This window comes from Coenobita brevimanus, chromosome 90 (assembly GCF_032717465.1).
Source record: "Coenobita brevimanus isolate Jiangsu-jjx chromosome 90, ASM3271746v2, whole genome shotgun sequence".
Taxonomy (NCBI): Eukaryota; Metazoa; Arthropoda; class Malacostraca; order Decapoda; family Coenobitidae; genus Coenobita; species Coenobita brevimanus.
In genome coordinates, this window is record NC_137043.1 from 14,499,794 (window position 1) to 14,520,021 (window position 20,228).

Below are 20,228 nucleotides of genomic sequence, written 5' to 3' on the forward strand. Positions count from 1 at the left end.
ACACAATATCATCTGCAAACAATAGTACATAGAGTTTCCAAACACTGCCCTCTCTCGTTAGAACCGCTCCAACATCCACCGCCCTACCTTGTATCTCTTTTATAACCCCATCCATATACAGATTGAACAACCATGGTGACATGACACATCCCTGTTTTAATTCAACCTTCAAATAGAAAATAATCACTCAGTTCACTATCCACCCTCACTGCAGCCTTAGCACCCTCATCTATACTCTTCAAGGCATTCGACAACTTCCCATTTACTCCATAGATTCTTAATACATTCCACAATCCTCGACTATCCATCCGTCATATGCTTTCTCCAAATCCATGAAGGCCGCATACAACATCTTTCCCTTCTCTAGAATCTTTTCCACAAAAGACCTAAGAATGAATATCTGATCTACACAACCTCTTCTCTTCCTAAAATCTCCCTGTTCTTCTCCATCTAATTCCTCTGTTGTTTCCCTAACTCTGTCAGTAAGTATCTTACCACATACTTTTCCTATTACACTAAGAAGACATGCCCCTATGATTACCACACACTTCTTTTTCCCCTTTTCCTTTGTACAAGGGAATAATTAAACCTGACTTCGAATCCTCTGGGACTCTACCATCTTTCCAGGCCAATCTGCACGTCTTCCACATCTATTCTACAACTATATCTCCCCCATGCTTCAGCATTTCACCACACACTCCATCAATTCCTGGGACTTTCCCCATTTTGACTTTCTTCATTGCTTCCACAACTTCTCTCCTATTTTCTTCCTCTCTACTCACATCCCTCCGCCTCCCAGCCATTCTCTAGCCACTTATATTCGCATTACTTTCATTCTCTATGTTCAACAATTCCTTAAAGTGTTCTGTCCATCTGCTCACTTTTTCTTCTTTCTCCACCAGTAATCTACCGTTTTTATATTTCACTCTCCAAATAACTTCTTTGACACCCTATCTAACTCTCTTTACCTCTTTCCAGAACATTTTCTTACATTCCCTCAACTTTACACTCAAATTCCTTCCAAATTCCTCAACCACTCTCTTCTTACTCTTTCTTACTAATCTTTTTACCTGTCTCCTTCTCTCTCTATTTAACTCTTTCTTCCGTCTCTCAATTTCCTCCACATCCCCGTTTCTCTTACACTCATTTTATGCTTTCTTCTATTGTGCCACAGCCTTTCTCATCTTCATTCCACCATGCTGTTCCTTGCACCCCAATCTGTCCTCTCTTCATTCCACATACCACCTCACATGCTGCACAGATTTCTTCTGTGAATATTCACACACCTTCCACGTCCCCCATCTGTTCCAATTCATATTTACCCAGTCGCTCTTCCACTTCTCTCTCATATTCTGCCTTTTTTCCCATCCTCTTGTAACCTTTCCGCCCTTCTTGTATGCACTACTTCCTCCTGTTCTTCCCTTCTTCTATTCCTCCATTTCATTTGAACCTTCATTCCCACCACCACCAAGTGGTGGTCAGAAAGTCCACTCCCCCAACCTCTATATGCTCTTGCATACATTACGCACCTTCTCTTCCTATCATCCATACACACATAATCAATCATTTGCCTTCTGTTCATTCAGTTTACCATCCACCCTTCTCATTACTCGCGATGTATACCTGTGGATGTGCCTGAAGAGGGTATTAGTTATCACCAACCCCCTCCCGGCACAAATGTCCACTAGAGCAATGCTAGTCTCATCCACCTCTGCAGCCACACCCCACTCACAAACTACTCCATCCACCTTCATCTTCCTACTTTTCCATTCATATCTCCAATCAAAAACAGTCTCATTCCTTGCAAACTTTTCCATGCACGTTTCCACATTTGTCCAGAACTCTCCTTTCACTCTGCTTGCACGATCTTGCATTGGCGCATACACACACACAATCGCCCACATTTGTAGTCCAACTTTTAAACTTACCCATACAATTCTTGATCCAACTGATCCATACTTTCTTATATTCACTTTCTATCTCTTGCACACAACAATACACACGCCTTCTTTTGCCCTCTCATTCTCACCCACTCCTACGCACATACCCCATCCATACTCCCATTCTCTCACACTCCCACGTCGCCATTAGTTTCAGTTAATTCACATGCATCCACTTCTGTACCCTCAAGCACCTGGACTCTCTCTCTCTCTTTCATCTCATCATTTGCAGCCCTTACATTCCATGTCGAAATCCGTACCTAGTCCTTAGTTCTGTCCTTAGTCGTCACCAATTGGTCAGTCCTGGTCCGAGGCTTCTTGTTCTAATTTTTAGTTGTTTTCCGGGAAGGGGCACTAACCCTTCGCCAACCCACCTGTCGTCAACTAGGGATCACGGTTTGGTTGGTTGTAAAGTTACCACCCAGTGTTGTAAATGATTTCCAGGTTTACAGGAAATCATTTGGCTTGTCACTCCTTGTAGACCTACCCTAAAGAAAATGTACCGCTACACTAAGTAGGTGGATGATGGGTGCCCCCACCTACCACTAGAATACACTTCTCATAATTATGCCGTATATACCTCTTCACTCACCAATACAACTGGAGGCCTGGATGTCAATGCGATTGTTGCGTGTCGTATTCGAGGAGATTACGACTGAGACAAACTGTTTTTCTGCCATAATGACTAATTCTAAACCTTGGTGGTAGAGAGGGACACTTTCACATGGCGGCACTGATATGGGTAAGAGTACTAGACGGTGAAGGTGTTCGGCTCCATAAACATCTCTTAGTTACCTCCTTATCCCCCAAAGAAAGGATTGTGAACTGCAAAAAGGCAACTTCAGTCTTCAGTTTACCACATAAGCCTGGGTTTGGAACTAGTCTTAAGTCTTCATCTGTTTCTTCTTTGCTTCATTTAACAGTATCATATATACAGTAGAGTGTCACTTGCCCTTCACGGAGATTGATGGTCACTGCCTCATGGTGGAGACACTGAACACTGGGACGTGGGACGAGATGCACAACTTTTGCCAGCAGATAGGAGGGCGCCTGGCAGTTCTGAACGACGGCAACCTCTTATACTTCCTCATCAAATTCATCGCAAATAATGGTAAGTGACACAACCGTTCGACTTCCGACACTGGGATCTTTTGCTTAAAACTACACACATGTACTATATGTTGTCACGGTAGCTTAACCCCTGCAAACTGATCATGTATTTTAAATCTTGTGCTGTCTTACTCCCCCCTCTGTCTATCTTGTGTTATAAGTGAAGGTGAGGTAGACACACTCTGGGGTTAAGGAGTTTTACTCTGACACGGCAGTATTGTTCACTGCCTATCCCTACAGTTGTGTTACGTGATCCACCGATTTTCAGAGTGACAGGTAATCTCTGGCTGCCAGCCTCCTGCTGTATCTCCTACTGCTGTCCCCTACACCTGATTTCTGAGTATATATTACTGCCTGGTTACCGGCTGACTGACGTGTTTGTGTGTGTGTGTGTGTGTGTGTGTGTGTGTGTGTGTGTGTGTGTGTGTGTGTGTGTGTGTGTGTGTGTGGTGTGTGTGTGTGTGTGTGTGTGTGTGTGTGTGTGTGTGTGTGTGTGTGTGTGTGTGTGTGTGTGTGTGTGTACCGTATAGCACGCTTCCGTCACGTTGCTAACTGGCTTCCGTGAGTAGCATCGTGTGTTTGACATACATTATGTGTTGTGACATTGTTGGTAGTTTATGGCCAGGGTATGTTAGTGTTTTCTCATCCTGATGCACCAGATATCCACCTGCTTCTTACATATTGTGCTAGTGTTATTTGCCATGACTGTATTAATCCCTATAACTATTACATGTTTTGCTGTGACTATATTAATGCCTATAACTATTACATATTGTGCTGTGACTATATTAATTCCTATAATACTACTACCTTCCGGTGGCGTATTTTATGTTCAGTTATTGTTAGCAACGAGCTATCTTAATCAGTATGAAACGATTCTATATATACTGTATATATATATATATATATATATATATATATATATACAGTGGCGGATCCAGGAAAGGTGGGGTGAGCGGCCCCCCCCCCCCTTCAGCTATGATTGGCGCCCCTAAGAGCTGATTATTATCAAATATCAATCTCAGTAGAAATAAAAAGCTGTAATAATAATAACAATAATATTAATAATAATAATACTAAATTAGGATATATGTATATATATCCTATTTAATAATTAGGATATATGTATATATATCCTATTTAATAATTAGGATATATGTATATATCCTTATATCCTAACTAATCCATAATACTGTATATTTCAATTTTGATCAACTGTTAAAGAATGGTTTGAATGATCTATATTTCACTTCTGATCAATAAGTAGAGAATGGTTTGAATCTATATATATTTTAATTTTGATTAGTTGGTAGAGAATTTTTTGAATCTACAATACATTCCAATTTCAATCAACTGGTAGATCTGTAACTAGTTTCCATCTAACGCGAATTATTGGTTACCGGTTTTAAATATTAACCACCATAAAAGTACCACAACTTGACCCAAAATGCTTTCAAAATGACTGTGAAATGTTAAAAAGCGTTTTGCGGCCGGGGCTCCGCCCCGGACCTCGCTAGGAGACCTACCGCTCACTCCAGACCCCCTAGCTTATTGCCTCGCGCCTTCGGCGCTCGGCGCCCCTTACATTGACAAACAGCCTCCCACCCCTTTCCTAAATCTTGGATCTGCCACTATGTATATGTATATATATATATATATATATATATATAGAGAGAGAGAGAGAGAGAGAGAGAGAGAGAGAGAGAAACCATTCATTATGCCCTTTCACGTCTGGAAGCTTGTGATAATCTGAATAAAATCTTCTTATTGTAACGTGAAAGAAATTAAAATGAGGACCGTACTGAGTGGGTAAAAATTGATATGGGGAGTAGGACACCACTGTTGTTTCCTTGCATAGCCTTTTTCTCATTTGTATATCGCTGATGTTGGAAGAGTAAATTCGTACCATAACCTTCCCTCCGCATATAATTTTTTTCCCGCAGTGGACCTAGTATGGATAGACACAGACACAAGATATAGATAGCGTCTTTTTTTTTTTTTTTTTTTAATAATACAGTGCTGAAGACGTAAGCGATGTGGTTGTCCATTATTAATGCTAATTATATTGGAAAGGCTAAGACTTTTCAGTATAAAAGATTGGGCTTTTATGGTTATTTAGTGTTCATTACGAAAACGTATTCTTTTTTTTTTTAATTAAAAAATAATCCAGACAATCTTCCTCACTTCAGCAGAAACTTTCCGAACTCGAGCCGTACTGACAAGAGTAATCGTTTATGTAAATGAAAATTCATAATTAACTGTGAGTTAATTTCCTTACACGAAATTTAATGTCTTTAACGTGGCCTAGCCAAAGGAGAGTTTACCGTCTGTTCGCTCTTTCGTTCGTTCTTTACGGGCCACAGTTTAGTAAAGACTTTGACGTTTGAGATGTTAAATTAATCCTCTTCACCTGACGTTGCACCCTTATTAAAGTAGCCAACGTGCTCAGAGAAACCCAAGGTCACAGTGGCAATACTCATAAAAATTGAGACCATAATCAAATGTCTTCCTATGAAAGAGTTTACGTAGAGCATTGCCGTAAGTCAAAGCGCGATCAGAGTTCAGGAAATTATGCCCGTATCACAATTTTAATACGGGCCACTGGAAACTGTCAAACTTCAATAAATAAATTAATACTTGAATTTGTCGCCTGAAGACGGTAAAAGAGATAAGGGAGGTAGATAGGGAGGCAGGTAATTAGGCAGGCAAGGGGGTAGGTAGGTAGAGAGATGTTTAGGGAGGTAGGTATGCAGACAGGTAGGTAGACAGGTAAAGTAGGCAGGGAGGTGGGTAGCAGGGTAGGCAGCGATTTTATTTTATATATATATATATATATATATATATATATATATATATATATTGTTACGGAACAGAGAAAGATAACGTACACTTTCAGTGAGAATGCTAAAAATCACTACTGTCCCGTAAAGTTCCAGGTTCAAAACAAAAGAGTTAGGTAAAATTACAAGTTAAAGTTTAATGCTTAAATTAACAACAAAACATTCAGGACTCATAAAGATAATGTAATGGCAAATAAACAGGTTAAATATATAGTTAACTGCAATAGCCTCTATTAACACGAAATTAGCAAGAATAAATTTATCTAAGTCAGCCCTGATAAAAATGAGATACCAGATAATACTCAGTGAATGCCAGATAAATAATTACAGATACAAACTATTATCAAAAATGACTGACATAAAGATCCCTACATGAATTACAAAAACTTCACTAGGCCTACAAATTAAACTTATGCTATACAGTACAAGAAAAAATGCAACAACAGTTATACTCAAATTACACACAGCTGCTAGATGGTTGGAGATTTCTTGAGCACTCACAATAATAATATCTGTATAGGGGAGGACAGAGATGTGAACAAAGTGAGGAGCAGATCTAAGTGGCAATGATGCAGAGACTGAGCTCATTATATAGGGGCCAGCAGAGCCTGATACAACTTGTAAGCAGGACGCGCAAATGAAGCCATGGGGACAAAGAGCTGATAATCCCGCTCTAAGCAACAGAGAGAACGACTTACTCTACTATAACGGTAGAAGGGGGAACTGAGGCAGAACACGCTCGTGATCAAACATGCAGCATACTGAGCGTTAAAATTACACAAAGGATGATGAAATCATAGGCTATGTAACACCTCCCCACAAAGAAAAAAGAAATTTACAAAGGAAATTTCTTATTACTCTAAAACAATCTGTATATGGCATTACAGACCATGCAAAGGTCTTTCCTAATGTTACAAAACATGAGATCTCCCTAGCACGTTCAGTCATAGGTACTTGCCAGTATCCCTTTAACAAATCAAACTTACTTATGTACCTAGCCTTTCCGATCTTGTCTATGCAATCTTCCACACGAGGGAGAGGGTAAGTGTCTGTTTTGGTTATCTGATTAACACGTCTGTAGTCGATGCAAAGCCTCTGTGACCCACCTGGCTTAGGGACTAGAGTGACAGGAGAACTCCACTCGCTCTGACAGGGCTCAATCATCTTGTGGTCCAACAGGTAGCCAAGCTCCTTTTGGATGAGAGGAACTTTCACTGGGTTCACACGGTAAGGAGGCAATTTAATTGGCTTTGCGTCTCCAACATCGACATCATGCATCAACACAGTGGTTCTTCCTGGAGTGGCACGGAACACTTGCGGGTACTCCTGCAGTAATGCCGAAAACTCCTGCCTTTCCTTGGGTGGTAGATGAGAAAGCTTAGTCTGGAGATCATTCATGATATCAGGATTCTTCCCCAAACTATCACTCAGGCTCATACTGCATTGGAGAGCTTCACTTGCAGACTCGGGTGGAACAGCTACAGTGCAGACTGGATTATTTTCATCCCGCTTGTGATATAACTTTAGCATGTTGATGTGACATAGTTGCTTGCTCTTTCTACGATCTGGTGTGGCGATGACATAGCTGACATCACTGAGTTTCTTCTCCACGAAATAAGGGCCACTAAACTTGGCTTGAAGAGGTTGCCCATGAACTGGTAGCAGAATCAAAACCTGATCTCCTGGCTGAAAGTGGCGTAACCTGGACTTCTTATCATACCAAGTCTTCATCTTCTCCTGAGCAGCTCCTAAATTCTCTCTCGCCAGCTGTAAAGCAGTGGACAGCCGTTCTTTGAACTTCATCACATACTCCAGCAGGTTGACGTCATCTTCCTCCGACAGCCAGCATTCCTTGAGTAACTTAAGGGGTCCTCTTACTTCATGGCCAAACAGTAGTTCAAAAGGTGAGAAGCCCAGTGATTCATTTGGAGATTCTCTTGCGGCAAACACAACGAATGGAAGACCTTTATCCCAGTCTTTCTGATGTTCCAAACAGTATTTCTTGAGCATCGATTTGAGTGTTTGATGATATCTCTCCAACGCTCCTTGGGTCTGGGGATGGTAAGCTGAAGACGTGATCTGGGTGATGCCCAACTCTTTCAGAGACTGCTTGAAAACATTTGACATGAAATTACTTCCTCGGTCTGACTGTACCTCCTTGGGCAGACCAAACTTTGTGAAGAACCCTAGCATTTCCTTAACCACGTTCTTTGCTGAGATGTTTCTAAGTGGAATGGCTTCAGGATAACGAGTAGCCATATCAATCAGGGTCAACACATAAGAAAATCCTGAAGAAGTCTTAGGAAGAGGGCCCACAATATCCACCAACACACGGGTGAAAGGCGCCTCAAAAGGAGGAATGGGAACTAGAGGTGCAACCTTTTCGGTCTGATTACACTTCCCCACAACTTCACAGGTGTGACAAGACTTACAATACCAGGAAACATCCCTGAAGATACCTGGCCAGTAGAAGTGTTTCAAAATGCGTGCCACAGTCTTCCTCACTCCAAGGTGTCCTGCCAGACTGGAATCATGAGCCACTCGAATGATATCCTGCCTACAAACACGAGGGATGACAACTTGATGTACAACCTCCCATTCACAGTCGGCTGATGCTGTTGGGGGTCTCCACTTCCTCATAAGTACTCCTGACTTTACATAATAACAAGTAGGAGCACCAGCTGACTCTTCCTCACTGCAAGCAGAGTTAGCTAGACCTTTCAACTCAGGGTCAGCAACCTGCAACTCAACCAACTCTTGACGAGACAAATTATCAACACTACGGGGTACTGCCTCATCTGGTGAGTGGTCCAAATTAGCAAGAAAAGTGTCAGCTAGGATAACATCATCATCATCATTATCCTCTAAATCACCAGTAACTTTAGACTTAGCCCTAGTGACAGCACATGCAGGGAACACATCAGGGACATCACAATCCTGGGACGCAGCCACTGGCTCACTAGACAACTGAGGAGCTGGACACACTTGACTTCCACCAATATCATTTCCAAGTAAGAAAGTTACACCTGACATTGGGAGTGTCTCAACCAACCCAACCATAACGGAACCATTAACAAAACCAGACTCTAAATTCACTCTGCACAGAGGGACAGAGAAGTAATTATTCCCTACACCTTGTAAGATTACAGTTTCATCAGAGGAATTAACATTAGAGCCTAGAACACTGGTCAGCATAAGGGATTGGCAAGCACCTGTATCACGATATATTTTAACTGATTTCCTGTCATTACTGTCCAGAGGACTGACAAAACCATCAGACAGGAAATTAGCACATGAACTCTTGAGAGTGTCACCCACGTTACTGCTCAAAAGAGGAGCTCCATCATGAGAATTTAAGTTACCCCTCAAAGCAGGTTCAGTTAACTCAGTTAAAGAATTCTGGGAACTCTCAAGAGTGGACACTAGACCAATTGACTGAATATTTAAAGACTCCTTTATGTTCACATCACGCTGTCTCCTGAAACATCTCTCCGTAGTATGACCAAGCTTACTACAATAAGTACATTTACTTTTCTGAAATCTAGAGGTGAAGCTGGTATTTACTTCCTGAGAAACATCATCCTTATTCTCTTTCCTGTTACCTGTACTCTGAGTAGAGGCAACGTACTTACTCTCAGCTTTCCCTTTTTCTCTAGAATATCTCTTGTGAGTGAGAACATACTCATCAGCTAAAACTGCAGCATCAGACAAATTATCTATTCTTCTCTCATCAAGATATAGGCTTACATCTTTACTAATACACCTTTTGAAATCCTCCAGCAAAATCATCTGCTTAAATTTACCAAAATCAGAATCCACATTCTTAGAATTTAACCACTGCTCCAACAAATCTTCTTTGATTTTTGCATACTCAACATGGGATTGCTTATCTTGCTTGTAAGTTGTCCTAAATTTTACTCTATAGGCTTCAGGAACAAGCTCATAGGCCTTAAGAATCAAGCTCTTAACTACATCATAATTATCAGACTGATCCTGAGGCAAAGATGCATAAGTTACTTGAGCTTTACCGGTGAGAACAGTTTGAAGGAGTACTGGCCAATACTCCTTAGGCCAATTAAAACCTGTAGCTACCCTCTCAAACAACTGAAAATACTTTGTTAAATCAGATTCATTAAAAGGAGGGACAAGTTTAACATTTTTAGCCACATCAAAATCATCAGAGCAAGATGATCCAGTTCCACCTTGTTTCATGCGATACTCATGGTCTGCCTGAATCCTGGCAAGTTCAATTTGTGCCTGTATCTGTGCCTCCTGAATCCGAACCTGAGATTCCGCCTCCTTAGCCTGAGACTCAGCCTCCTTAGCACGTGCTTGAAATTCAGCCTCCTGAATACGAGCCTGAGACTCCGCCTGCTTAGCATTTGCCTGAAATTCAGCTTCTTTAGCACGAGCCTCCTGCAGAGCTAGCTGTAACTTAGCTAATTCAATCTGCGTTTGCTCATTTGGAGGAGTTACATTAAACAAGCTTTTATTAATCATGCCAACAATTTGATCCTTAGAATGATGAGAGTGAACTGCAATTTCCAATTGTTGAGCAACAAGCTTAAGTTCATTCTTTGTTCTGTTTTCTATATCACACACTGTTTGCACATTTGACAAAAAATCCTTGGCTTCATCAAGTGTAGAAATAGTAGCCATCATGAATATATCACAGTCACAAAATATCAAATATCCTTATGATAATATCCTGAATATCCTGATATGAGGTCGCCAAATTTATGTTACGGAACAGAGAAAGATAACGTACACTTTCAGTGAGAATGCTAAAAATCACTACTGTCCCGTAAAGTTCCAGGTTCAAAACAAAAGAGTTAGGTAAAATTACAAGTTAAAGTTTAATGCTTAAATTAACAACAAAACATTCAGGACTCATAAAGATAATGTAATGGCAAATAAACAGGTTAAATATATAGTTAACTGCAATAGCCTCTATTAACACGAAATTAGCAAGAATAAATTTATCTAAGTCAGCCCTGATAAAAATGAGATACCAGATAATACTCAGTGAATGCCAGATAAATAATTACAGATACAAACTATTATCAAAAATGACTGACATAAAGATCCCTACATGAATTACAAAAACTTCACTAGGCCTACAAATTAAACTTATGCTATACAGTACAAGAAAAAATGCAACAACAGTTATACTCAAATTACACACAGCTGCTAGATGGTTGGAGATTTCTTGAGCACTCACAATAATAATATCTGTATAGGGGAGGACAGAGATGTGAACAAAGTGAGGAGCAGATCTAAGTGGCAATGATGCAGAGACTGAGCTCATTATATAGGGGCCAGCAGAGCCTGATACAACTTGTAAGCAGGACGCGCAAATGAAGCCATGGGGACAAAGAGCTGATAATCCCGCTCTAAGCAACAGAGAGAACGACTTACTCTACTATAACGGTAGAAGGGGGGAACTGAGGCAGAACACGCTCGTGATCAAACATGCAGCATACTGAGCGTTAAAATTACACAAAGGATGATGAAATCATAGGCTATGTAACAATATATATATATATATATATATATATTTAACCCATTGGATCCCAGGGGTGCTGGGCGAGGCATGGCGCTGGGTGGGTGCTAAGCGTACCGCCCTCCACCTATCGGCTCACAGTCGCGAAGCTCATAAGTCCCTACCCAGGGGTTCCCTACTTTATAAACACTTCAAAATTCCCAGTTCTGTCCAATATTCCGGACATCGGGCTCCAATGGGATATATATATGGAGCCTCTGTGGTACAGTGGTAGAGTGTGCGTTTCGCACGCTGGTGAGCGCGGGTTCGCCTCCCGCCTGAGTTGTAAAAACTTTGGGAAGCGTTCACCAAGCCACTTGCTACTTTGGCGAACACAAGGGGTGCTGTGGTTGAACCAGTGTCGCATACTAGTATGCTTGCACCCAATCGGCTTAAGGCGGGCCGATTACAATTGGTTCACGGACTACACACACATCCAAAGCCACGACAACACTGCATTCACACTCACAAGCACTTCTCACCCTATATACAGTCTCTACCAGACATCCTAAGCCACTAAGTAGAGATACATTGGCTGTATCGTTCCTGCTTCGGTAGGGATAGACCAGTCCTGCAGTGGATCTCTCAACGGCTGATATATATATACATATATATATATATATATCAGAGAGAGATTGATAGATAGATAGATATAGATAGACAGATAATGAATGGAGGAAGGAAAAACAAAGGAAATAAAAAAAAAGTACATATTACTAAAGCATCCTCCATTCATAAAATATTTATAACAACAGGATTTAAATGAAAGTGAATTAAATGTTTGTGAGAAGCAACACCCAGCAAGTGAATTCCAGAGAGTGGTAGTTCTGGAGATAAATGAATTTTGATAAGCAGATGTTCTACATTGCGGGGGAAAGAGTGTGAGTTCATGGGCGCTCCCAGCTGCCCGAGTATTTCGGAAGAAAATGTGTATGGGAGGCCCAGTTGAAGCAAGTTCGTCAGAGCACCTACGGTAAAAATATCGGCAAAATAATGCTGAAGAAGCAACATCTCTACGTAATGATAATGGAGGAGGGTCTTGCATAATGGCAGGATTATTGATTAATCTAATGGCTATATTTTGAATTTTGTCCATCTGCCTCAATGCAATCGCTCCACATCCACTCCACAGTGGCGAACAGTGTTTGATCTGAGAAAGCACATGAGTTTTGTATACTGTGGCCATCTGCTCGTTAGTGAAAAATTCACGAACTCAGTTCATAAGTCCCAATTTTTTAGAAGCATTTTTAGGATGGGATTTAACATAAGCTGTCCAGCTTAGGTTGGGGTTTAGAGTAACACCTAGGATATCAGTTGTAGTAGATATGGGCATACTGACATTATTTAAAATTACGTGAGAGTCTGAGGGGTTCATTCTGTTGGAGAAATTATTGTATTTAGTTTTCTGATCATTAAATGAGACCAGATTTTTTTGTCCCTATTGACTAATTTTAGAAAAGTCCTGGTTCAGAGAAATTGCTGTGTTTATTTGGGAATTAATAATGTAAGATTGTGTAAAGGAGGTACTATATGTGAAAGAACTATGAAGGGTCGAGTCATCAGCATAAGAGTATACTGGGTTGCGAGTGACAGATAGGAGGTCATTAAGAGGGTTGGGGCCAAAACTGATCCCTGCGGTACGCCAGCATTTATGGAATGAAACTGGGAATAAATTCCATCTACCATGACCCATATTTTTCTATTATGAAGGTACGAAGAAATTAGAGGAACCAGTGATGCAAGGCCATAATGTGACATCTTAGACAATATGGCCCGGTGCCATACTCCGTCAAATGCTTTTGAAATATCAAGTGCCATTGTGTGTGTTTCACCATGTTGGTCTATTGTTTTGTTAATCTGATGGGTAAGAAGGCAAAGAATGTCTACAGTTGGACGTTCTTGTCTAAATCCATACTGCCGATCGTTGATTAATTTATCGATTTCTAGATGCTTGACTATGTGTTTGTTAATTAGTGTCTCAAAATCTTTACCGAGAACGGAAGTTATTGCGATTGGTCAATAGTTTGATGGATCAGAAGTTGCCCCCTTTTTAGGAACAGGATGGATATTTGTTTCTTTCCAAGAGGCTGGAAAACTTGAGGTACAGAAAAATTTTGCCGATACAGGAGCCAACACTGGGGAGCAATTTTTAAGTACTAGTGAAGGAATTTCATCTGGACCAGTACCTTTGTCTGCTGAGAGATTCTGTAATACAGCTTAAATGTATCTGTTGTGAATCTTGAAAAGAGGTATTTGAGGGGAATCAAAATCAAATAGAGGATGTGGGTAGGGAGTTGTGTGGGTAGACAGGGAGGCAGATGGGGAGCTGGGTGGGTAAGTAAGGAGCTAGACAGGGAGTCATGGTAAGCAGGAAAATTAAATAAGTCAGGAGGATGGTAAATAGGAAAGAAACAAAGGAAGTGCTGTATAATCCTATCCCTACTAAACGACTGATTTCTATATTAATTCCTCCCGGTGTAAGGATCACATATTCGAACAGACTGACTGCAAAACTTGGTATCAGAGCACAACAGAGAATTCACTGTACACGGCAAGCATCATACGAGTCTTCCTTCTCGGAATCCTAGCGTAGCAACACGTAGTCATTATTGTATATTTGCTTCAAGTGAAATCATACACATGGTACACCAAGTAGTGAAGGACGATTCATCCACAAGAAAGGTCGGTATTATGCAGTTGTTATTGCTTGCATATATAGTCCAGTGATGTACCTAACAGTTTATTCTCTCTGGCACCGGAAGATTTTATGCTGGTCTGGATATACCGTTCTAACTGGAGGGTTTAGATACAAACTTCATTAACCCTAACATCAACATACTGTACTGTAGCTCCTTCCTAGGATCAATTAAATCTCTTAGAGGAAACAAGAATAGGTTAAAGGAATATGTCACCGGACTTAAATGTTCAATTGGTTTTCCTGCAGGTCTGGAAATCGAGTATTTCTGGATCGGCGCAACAGACGTGGAGGAAGAGGGGAACTTCAAGTGGGTGGACGGCACATCGGTCAGGATGGGGGCGCCGTACTGGGGATACCACGCCGATGAGGAAACAGAACCCAATGGCGGAACGAACGAAAACTGTGTCGCTCTTCGGAGGGAATATAGATACGACTTTAATGACCTCACCTGCTCCAGTGCTTGTGGATGCATATGTGAACAGGTGGCTTGAGTTGCTCCCTCTGCTTCACGCTGAAATCTGAGACTCAGGTGATGTCCTGTATAATATATTACTGCTGTCTTCGAATATTTTCTTCACCTTAATGGAGGTCTTTTGTACTGAAGGCTTTACTTTAAGCTTTTTTTGTTTTGTTTTTTGCTGCTACTCCTAGAGGTTCAACATAAATAAAGTCGCCTGATGGAAGCAAGGTTAAGATAAAAAAAAAAAAAAAACAAAAACGCAATCTGACTGAAGAAATTAAGCCTTTTAACCGAGGACGTCTTCAGCTTGTTCTAGATAACGTCCGAGTATTCAGGCCACGAGATCCACAGTACTGGAGGAATAAGGAAGGCAGTTTGTGACCCATCGAATTCGCATCGACTCTCGGGACTTAAGCGACTCTGACTCGAGGTACCAAAAATTTTAAAAATAATTTTGAAGAGTATCGACACACCCATTTTTTTGTCTTCAGTTTTCCGTGTATTATCGTACTGTAAATATTATTACTTATAAACAAAACTATTGACACATACTGTAGGCTATGTTAGACATTATTTGCTATGATCAAGTAGCTGTATTTACTGTACAGAGTAGTAGGCGATACTCTGAGTATGAAAGTAATCAAAAACATAATATTATATAGAAGATGACAAATCATGATTCTAATTTATTCATCCAATGTACAATGTAGTCACAAGAGCATGTCCGAAAAAAGTAAGGGAAAACCCTCACCAGCTTTTTTCTTTTTTTCTGAAAAATTTTCAAACGTCAGTTTTAGTTGCTATAATACATGCCTATATAAAAAGTGATCCCCAGTCTGTTACCCAAGTGTCTACTCTTTAATTCCATAAACGGATAAATACAGTTAATTTTCTCCAGTATTTGTCCTTCCAGCTGTTTCAGTCTTGCCTTCTAGACATTTCTGTGCTTATCCAGGCAAGTGACCATCTTCTCAAAACACCAGCTACTGCAAGTACGCTAATGCCACATGCTGCAATAACATGAATTACGACAAAACATCAGGGAAGAAAACAATTCACTAAATCTACCACTGAAGGCCTTGCAGGAATACATGGCTTGCATACAAAGTACCGCACGGGCCTCTCACAGAAACATCACTGCTTTCCCCTGGATTTGGTTTCACCATCGTCACTTCTGTCTTCCCCTGCCAGCATTTCTTATGTGCTTACCTTTACCTATACTCTATTTCACCAAGTTTAGCACCATCAGTGATGTTCTCAACGCCTGTAGAGTTGATGTAAATTCTCCGCACTAGGTAAACCTCTGTGCATTACCTTGAGAACCAATATACAAAGGCAAAACAAAAAGGTATACCCAGTACTAAGGACCTTTATCAATGCTGCAGGCGCTGAGGGCATCACTGATGGTGCCAGATTCGGTGAAATGAATTATAGTGGGCAACTCTCGTCTCCTCTCGATCCCAGCTTCTTCCTCAGTATTCCCCGCTATATTCCACCTGTTCCCTATAAATCCCTTCTTTAACTCCTACAACACAGGGATGTGTAATAAAAACAAAAATTCTCTGGCGCTGGCCGATTAAAAAAAAAAAAAAAGAAAAAAAAAAAAAAAAGGCTACTGAAGTGAAAGAATTAATCCAAGCCAACACAGGCATCGGGTATCAGAAAGTAAGGAACAAGAAAGCAGTGAAGACTCCAAAGTAGTAGGTGTTCAGTATCACCAAGCATTGATGCAAACTAGGCTACTTGTAGCAACCCGGAAGGTAATTATTGAGTAGATGGAAGATTCTCTTTTGACCATTTTTTTTTCTTTACGTATCCTTGTATAGGAAACTCTTCACCTTTTTGGAGGTAGTATCATGGACATGGAAGAAAATATGAAACTGCAAAATAGCAATAAATAGCTGCAAACATTTGATCTAATGTTGTAGTAGTAGTAGTTGTTGTTGTTCCCTTGGCAGTCTGGCCGAACAGTCCCAAGTCCGTAAGGAAGGCCACGGCCGAGACCGGGCTTTCCCACAGAGCTCTCAAGGAGTGTGTGTTGTGTTGTTGGCGCAAACGATTGTGTGCAATGCAGTCTTACATAATGTGCTTAATAGTATCGGGTGCTGTGTTGCATCCTGGGCAGGCATCAGCGACTGAGTCATCCAGCCTTATCTGATAACTCAAGAGGGCTGGATGATGCCCACATCTCAGCCTGGCCAGGTGGACGCTGTCGTCACGAGGGAGTAGGATTCAGAAGGGATACCGCTCATGCAGCTGTGTGTTGTCTTTGAGTGACTGAATGTAGCGGCGAATGATCTGAGCATGGATATGCTTCTGGAAGTTGGTTTGAGACGGCGAAGGGGGGAGAGATGACAGTATTTGTGTATGATATCGTGTGCGGGGTGTTGTTTTGATGTTCCTTGGGGTGCGTGGATGTGTTGCCATATAGTGTAGTGAATGGTGTGGGTTTGTGGAGGCTGCGGCAAGAAAATCTGTGCCTCCCATGTCTAGATGATCCTTGACTTTGAGGACTCTGGTTCCTTGGTGTACGTTATCCGTAGGTGTAGTAGCTGTGCAGCCTGTGATTGTTTTTAGGACCTTGTTCTGTATGGTCTGTGGGGTGTTGTAGTTTATTTTAGTGAGGTTAGAAACCCAAGCAAGGCTCGCATAATTCATCACTGAACGTATATATTGTTTGTACACTGTGGTTGTGGTTTCTTTGCTGTGTCCAAATGTTGTATGGGCAAGTGACCATAGGGCGTTGAGTCTTGGTGTTAATTTATTTTTAATGTTTGTGATGCGTTGTTTAAATGACACTGCTGTATTGTATGTTAAACCAAGAACTGTGTGTGAGTGTGTGTTCTTACCTTTCCTAATTGTTCTTACCTAATTGTATCTTTACAGGAATGAGTCAGGATCGTACTGTCCCGTGTATTAAACCATTTTTATGATACATATCCTTGAATTTATGAATAGTTTAGGCACACACTACTTCATTCGGTAGTGCATTCCACTGATCAATTGCCGTATTTGGGAAACTAAATTTCTTTACGACTTTATCACCTCTCTTTTTATGCAGTTTTTTACAATGTCCCCATGTTGATGCATCACCATATGATATATATTCATTTATGTCTACTTTCTCTTCCCCTGACATGCACTTATATAGCATAATCATGTCTCCCCTTCTCCTTCTCTCCTGCAGCGTTGGTAGATACAATCTTTCTAGTCTATCTCCATAGCTTGGATCCCTTAAGCTTGGTCCATCTTGCACTTTTCAATCTTATCTATGTGTTTTTTGAGACGAGGATCCCAGACTACTGATGCATACTCCAGGGTTGGTCTGATGAATGATGTTATTATCTTCCTCAGCATACCTTCGTTAATATATGTGAATGATATTCTCATATTAACTAGCAATGTATACTTGTTTCGTACCTTCTCTGATGTGATCATCTGGAGATAGTCTGTTAATGGTAATTATTCCTAGGTCCTTCTCCTTTTCTGATATGTGTAGGGTTGATCTTCCTAACTTATATTCCCAATCTGGTCTTTTCTCATTTTTACCAAATTTAATTACATGACACTTATCCACATTAAATTCCATTTGCCATTTATTGCTCCATTCATGAAGCTTGTTATATTCCTGTTGCAGCTCTTTGCAAGAATCTATGTTAGTATTTTTCCTTTGAATTTTTGCATCTTCTGCAAACATATTTAGATAGCTTCCATTTCCATTGTTACTGTCTATGTCATTTATATATATTAAAAACATAATTAGTGCCAGCACTGAGCCCTGTGGCACTCCGCTGGTCACTTCCCTCCATGATGAGTAATTTCCCCTTAATATTGTTCTCATTTCCCTTTTCTGAGAAAATCCTGCATCCAACAATACAGATTGCCTTGGATACCTCCTTGATGGTACAGTTTCCATAAAAGTCTTTGGTGCGGTACTCTGTGAAATGCTTTCTTAAAATCTAAATAGATACTGTCCACTCATCCTTCTCTTCTCTGTAGTGTTTCAGTAACTCTCTTATAATAGCTTAAAAGATTAGTAACACATGATTTTCCCTTCTTAAAACCGAACTGCCTTTCTGTTATCATACCTTGTTCTTCAAGATGTTTTACCCAAACATCCTTTATCAACTTTTCTAGTAACTTACACCACTGGTCAGTGATACTGGTCGGTAGTTGAGTGGATCATGTCTATTCCCTTTCTCGAACAGGAGAACAATGTTTGCTTTCTTCCAAATATCAGGTAGTTTACCTTGACCTAAGGATTCCTTAAATATTAAATACAGTGGTCTGCTTAGCTCTTCTGCACATTCATGCAACACCCAACCTGAAATTCCGTCAGGACCATTTGCTTTTCCTTTGTTAAATTTACGTTACACCTGTACTTCTGTTTCTGATATTTGCATATCTGGTAACACATGTGGGAATGCATATTCCATATCATCTCTCAAAATTTCTTTCTTTTGTAAAAACTGACTGAATGTTTTTATTTATTACTTCACAAATATCTTTTTTCTTGTGTATAGATGATCCCCTCATCCGTAATGGACTGCATTTTATCTTTAACTTTGGTTTTACTTCGGATGTAGCCATAGGCGTACGAGCCAGGGGGGCTGGGGGGGCTGCAGCCCCCCCAAGATTTGGGCAGACACAAATTTTTCGGGCAGAGTAGCCAACGTAGCAGGGCTATTCAACTGGCGGATCGTGAACTAAATCCTGTCCTTGAGTGTTTTTTCTTTTCATATATGAAATTTTACTTTTCCCTTAAAAAACGAAATGCCATAACGGTCCTTTTCTGTACTTTTTAAAAATATTTCTTAGTTCTTACTGTTTATAAATAAACTATCAGCCAGTGTTGACAGGCTGAGCTGGATGCTTGTGTCCGTACCGTCCGTTCGTAAATTACGTAATAGTGGACAGGCTCATAAGTCATAAACTGTACGTGTCTAGGACGGGAGAACAAGTACACACTATGCGTCGGCAGAGTCCCGGACCCCAAGTCCCGCCCGCCAGTTTGCTCAGGGCTTGAGTGGAAGCTGCACAGTGAAATATATCCGGACTTTCTTTTTTGACATTGAGCAGTTTTTGGTAAGTACTGGGAGAAGGAATCATGGTGCTCTCAAATTTCACTTCTCATTCATATTGAGAGCGATTCATCTGCCTTTTTTCTTCTTAAAGCCTGTGATACTGGGATTATTACTATTATTCCTCTTTCTAATCATGAGCATATGTAAAATATTTTGTAGAAAACCGTTACCCAATGTGACAAAAGTCTTTATTTTTTATTTTTTTTATGCTGAGCGTTAGAGAAGCATAATAGTATGGAATTTCCGTGGTGTCTGTCTGTTTGTCTGTCTGTCTGTCTGTGTGTCTGACAGTCTGTCTGTCATTTTTTTTTTTTTCAATAACAGAACGGAGGAAGGAAAAACAAATGGGGAAAAAAAAATAATCAATACACCAGATTACTGGTGTCCTCTATTCATAAAATATCTGTAACAGTTAGACTTGAACAGTTGTGGGTTGAAATTTGGAGGAAAACAATTCTGGGGAAGCGAGTTCCAGAGAGATGCAGTTCGGGGAATGAAAGAATTGTGATAGGCAGAAGTTCTGCAATATGGTTGAGTGACATTCCAGTCATGAG

The 20,228-nt window shown here is 40.6% G+C and overlaps 1 protein-coding gene across 1 annotated transcript; it reads left to right on the top strand.

Annotated features, from left to right (window-relative positions):
- Window positions 1–2,921: 2,921 nt before the first annotated feature.
- On the top strand, window positions 2,922–14,621 carry LOC145411609 (hepatic lectin-like). Its single transcript, XM_080281618.1, has 2 exons — window positions 2,922–3,051; window positions 14,377–14,621. The coding sequence occupies exons 1-2, from the start codon at window positions 2,922–2,924 to the stop codon at window positions 14,619–14,621; spliced, it is 375 nt and encodes a 124-aa protein (XP_080137744.1).
- Window positions 14,622–20,228: the final 5,607 nt, after the last annotated feature.